This window comes from Sinocyclocheilus rhinocerous, unplaced genomic scaffold (assembly GCF_001515625.1).
Source record: "Sinocyclocheilus rhinocerous isolate Xijiao unplaced genomic scaffold, SAMN03320098_v1.1 scaffold308, whole genome shotgun sequence".
Classification (NCBI taxonomy): domain Eukaryota; kingdom Metazoa; phylum Chordata; class Actinopteri; order Cypriniformes; family Cyprinidae; genus Sinocyclocheilus; species Sinocyclocheilus rhinocerous.
The window spans coordinates 1323332-1328539 of record NW_015664994.1 but is presented as its reverse complement, the minus strand read 5'-3'; the positions used below and the strand labels follow the sequence as shown (position 1 = coordinate 1328539).

At 38.8% G+C, this 5208-nt stretch overlaps 1 protein-coding gene across 1 annotated transcript in view; it reads right to left on the bottom strand.

The window, feature by feature from the left end:
• The window catches only part of LOC107730649 (phospholipid-transporting ATPase IA-like), a 155127-nt gene that overhangs the window by 27782 nt on the left and 122137 nt on the right, over window positions 1-5208 (bottom strand). Inside the window, exon 26 of the mRNA XM_016541511.1 lies at window positions 1462-1536. Coding sequence (XP_016396997.1) covers window positions 1462-1536 — 75 coding nt within the window. The remainder of the gene's footprint in view (window positions 1-1461; window positions 1537-5208) is intronic.

Sequence of the window (5208 nt, the reverse complement as noted above, 5' to 3'; positions counted from 1 at the left end):
AATGCAAAAAAGGGGCAGTTCTTTGAAAAAAAATACAAACAAAAAAAAAAAAAAAAAAAAAAAATCACAGAAAATTAAACTGAAAGGCAAACTGTTATGCAGATAATATAATTTATACTAAAAAATTCGTACTCAATTATAAAAAAGCAAGACAGAAGCACTAGTACTAGTACTTCACAAATAGATATTAGGGACCCACTGCAATGTCTTTCCCAAAGATATTATCTGAGGATATTATTCCAAGATATTATCCTAGTCCTCATTACAGAAACTACTTTGTGATGAACTGAGACGATAAACTGTTAAATAAAACAAATAAATGCAGAATCAATACCTAAAAATACAAAGCAGTCTAAAGAGAACTATTTCCTAGCCTGAGCAGCAGACGTGTTCCCCCTTGTCTGCTGTTTTCATTTGCTTGCTTGGTGCAGCTCAATGAGCATGAAACTTTCTAGCATTTATCATATTTGCACTCTCCCTCCGTTTGCAAAAATCATTCCAAACGAACATCTGTCACTGTGCTTGCAGCTTGTTAGCAGATCTGCTGGATGCTTTCGTTTTTCGGCGGTACTCTAACGTTTCTTCGTGCAGCAGCTGTTGAAAGCGAGAGGGGTGGTATTATGGTCCAGAGAGGGTTGCGGGGTCAGCCGCAAGTGTCTCTCACTGGCCCAGCTGAAGTTGCCTGGCTGTGGCTGACACAGTCGCCTGGGCTTTTCCATTCAGGGGTGGTTTCAGCCTTTTTTGCATCCAATGGACCCCCTCTGACGTGATGGAATTCCTCCTCTCTCAGATAAAGAGAGAATGCGCCAGGCCGAGTTATTACTGGCCTCACAATGCCAATTATCCATTATACAGGGCTGCTGGGAAGCAGTGTTCAAATTTTTATTCTTTGTTCAGGCCTAAAGAAATAATTTCTAGAGTCGGGTGGCCCGGTCATTTTTCCTACTGCGTATCTTCAGTTGTTTATGCAAAATGGAAAAACGCACTCCACCCGGAGCATTTTTTTCCTGAATAACTTTCCTTCCTGTTGAAAACATGTTAATTAACAGCATCAATTCCTATCACCAAGCCCTAAGGCAGCCCAGTTCACAGGACTCCACCCAAACGGCTGTGTGTGTGTGTATTTAAATGTGTCTGGATTCAACCTGTTCCTTTATCATCCACCGCTGACCTGTTTAACGCAGCTCTTTGGGGCATGAGCGTCTGTTGTTGCAGCACATTCAGGACATAGTTCTGGGCATGGAGGGAATAAGGACTTGACAAGTAGTCATAAATAAGAGGGAGATTTTTCAGGATGGCGCTGACACGGGTTGCAGTAAAGGAGCCGTCTGGGGTGCCGCGGCTAATGAGTTTCTTGCCTGAGCGCGACAGGGGAGCCGTTTTAACACATTCCCTCTCAAAGTAATGAAGAGGGGAGAGTAAATCACACCCAGACAGATGTGTGAATGCAAACACTCTTACCACGTTGTACAGGCCGATGCACCAGCGCTCGAACAGAATCTGACCGGAGAAGCCATTCACAAATGCAAACCAGATCTGAAAGACAAAAGACAACGGAATGGTAAACGACTCATCCATGCGAATATATAAAACGGAATTTAACATTTGACCCCATTAAGTAAAACACATTATTAAAATAAACAATTTAAATATATTAATAATAATAATTTAATTTAAATTTATAAATATATAAATATAAAATACAATTAAACTATTACATGAAATTAAATTATCATTCAAAAACAAGAAACAAAACCAGTCTTTTAGTACATGTAATGAGATGCACTGAGAAAAAAAAGAAGAAAAAAAAAAAGGAGTAACTCTACGCTTCCCAAGTTGTCCTAAAGGAAATGGTAACATATTAAAAGAGCGATGACAGGCCATATGATAATCATTACAACGTAAATGTGTGACTAAAAGGTAAATATATATACTATCATTAATCATATATTCCCCACTTTGTGTGCGCTTAACTGTGATACATCCTAGCGGATTTTAATTTAGGTTGATCGATGGCTGTTGTTTTCTGTGGGGCCTCTCAGTGCTTGAAATTACCCAAGAGAGAGTGATCTCTCATGAACCGGCAGTGAACTGACCCCATCAGTCCTTGCTACAGTCTCATACACTGGATCACTGCAAATGATTCATTCCAAGATCAGTCTTGCAGAATAAATGAGCCAGATTTGGGTCACTTTTTCATACACATAGTGGGGTCCAAAAGTCAGACCACTATTGAAAACTCTACCATTGTGCATTTTTATAATATAATACTATTCTTCCGTTACAAAACAATTAGCAAGCAAACCAGAACAAAATGTATACAATTTTTTATTAAATGTATTTAAATAAATAAATTAAATTAATATAAAAACAAAATGTTTTTTATTTTTATTGATGTTATAAAAACAAATAAAACAATAAACAAACAGGTCAAGTACAAACAAACAAATAAATACAATTATATAAAAAAAATAGTATTCATTCAAATTTTTATTTTGTTTTAAGATAATGGAAATGTTTTTTTGAAATGACCTGCCCACCCGCTAAAAACCAGTTTTAGATTATAGTACACTTTGATAAAAAGATTAATAGTCTACCATCAATAAGAACAGCTGTGAGATGAGACATATAAAAACAGTTAAGCCCTGCTTTAGGAAACATACTGCCAAGGTTTTCAAAACATTTAAACAGAGAAGCCCCACTATCTTGTCATGCGAAGCCACATCCTGGGCTTAACACATCATTACTCGGCAGACAACCAGGCAGGAATGAGAGAGGAAGGGTGTTTGTGCTGGAGGTAAAAGAGAGAGAGACTTCAACAGTTCCCATGACTTCAGCCAAATCAGACGCTCTGTTTCCCACCTTGATCAACCCCCAGTGTCTCACAGCAGAAACAACTGATCACACAAAATGAGTTTAAGACTGTACAAAAAACAAGATCAGTGCAAAAGGACTAGATTTAACAATTTAAAGAACCGAAAGACGTGAGTTATTGGACTTAAGAGTGGAGACCAGGGAAAAGACCACAAATGAAAAGGAGAAGAGAGAAGAATGTGTATCTAAACCACATGCCATGGAGATGGAGTCCATCACTTAATATCTCTATTAGTTTGACTACTCTGGCACACAACTCTGTCATAGTCATCTAGAAACTGAAGAATGTGATAATATCAGACAGCAGCTGTTATAAAGAAGGGGAAAAAACAGTAATGATCAAAAATGGGATGAGAAAATGAAAAAAGGGTCGTATGACACCAAAATTTAAAGAGATAGTTTCCCCCAAATTATGTCATTTAATTACCAATTTGCAATCTACACTGTTCAAAAGTTTGGGCCGGTGAGATTTATTTTTTAAAAGTCTCTTTTGCTTACCAAAGCTGCATTTACTTGTTCAAAAATACAGTAATATTGTGAAATATTATTAAAACAACAACAAGTTTTCTTTTGTAATATATTTTTAAATGTATTCCTGTGATGGCAAAGTTGAATTTTCAGCATCATTACTCTTTGATTAAAAATACATTAAATATAGTAATATTGTGAAATATTATTAGGATTTAAAATAAGTGCTTTTTGTTTTAATTTATTGTAAAATTTGATTTTTCTGTGATGGCAAAGCTGCTTTTTTTGGCAGTCATTACTCCAGTCTTCAGTGTCACATGATCCTTCAGAAGTCATTCTAATATGCTGATATTTCAGGACTCTGATGAGAAGATTAAGAAGATTATTACAGTCATTTTGAGTAATTTTATGATACTTTTATGGTGCTTTTTGTAATTTTTGGAACTTGTGAGACCCTGGTCACCGTTAACTTATATTGTATAGAAAAGAGCAGTGTGAACATACAACCAAACATCTCTTTTTTTTGTGGTCTATGGGAAAAAGAAAAACATACAGGTTTGGAATAATATGACGGTGAGTAAATGATGAAACAATTTCTCTTTAAATGAATAAGAAATACCTGAGTCAAAGTTCAGAACACAAGCAGCACTGTTCAATTTTTGCTTGCTGTGAGTTTCTCCATTGTATTTTAGACTACAGTAATTGTGAACATGTCTGAGAGGACCAAGCATTCTTCAGTACGTGTGTGAGAGGCTCGACTTTTGAGCAGACCCCACATTACTGTGCTGTGCCGCGGCCAGGTGGACATTTCCTCGCTTCATTTAACTCCATTATGAAAGCGTGAACTGCTACAAATTTTTTGGGTTTTGACAGAACCCTCTCCAAATGCGGCCCCCGCCAGTCCTCACACACACACACAGCACATCCACAGCCCCTCTTATTCAACAGAGCGAGCCAATGCGTGAAAATGTTCCCAAAACAAATGTCTGTCACCCCTCCCCTCCGGCCTCGCTATAGAGAAAGAAAGAGAGAAAAAGAGAGGAGGATTGGCCGCACTCTCCGATGCGACCCCCACGGCCACGCCCACCCGTTGCAACTCCCATTTTCCTTTCTATCAGGTGCATTCTACCATGATATTGTTTTTAAAAGAGATCTGCTGCTTCAGAAACCCATTCGTACACACAAACATGAATAAATTACCAATATCGCATCACATGCTATGTTGTTTTCCTACTCGCAAACAAATTCTAGACTCATGACCACAATTTGATCAAAAGCCACATGAAAAACCAAATAGTCGTGGCCAGCAGCATGCTGGTAGTCAAACAGGTGGGTCAGAGAGCTGAATTAATGCGAGTCTGCCTCATTGAGGGGCTATGGGCTGCAGGATATTGTTGTGCTAAGTCAAAATAAAGCCTCTATTCATGAGCAGCAGTACACGCATATGAGAGAGCATTCTGGCCTGGTCCTCTGAGCCCTGTGAGTGCCCCTCTCTCAATGAGACAGATTCATTGATTTGCTCATTAGGGACCGAGGACATAGTGTGGAGGGCTCTCTCTTTCTTCTCCTCTTCTGGCTCATTCAGAGGCGTTCGGCGTGGAGGTGTGACTGCCCTCTACCCTCCGCTGCACAATCTGAAAAAGCGAGGAGAGTGTGTGTGTCTGTGTGTGTGTGTGAGAGAGAGGGAGAGTGTGTCCCCATGAGATTCGTACTGAGGGGCTCTCAATGTATTTTTCAGAGAATTTTGAAATCTGTGATTCCACCCCGCCCTCTGTTTCCATGTTGGGCAGGAAGAACCCGAAGGGAAAGAGAGAGAGAGAAAAAAAAAAAAATCACACTGACCCCAAACTTTTGAACGGTAGTATA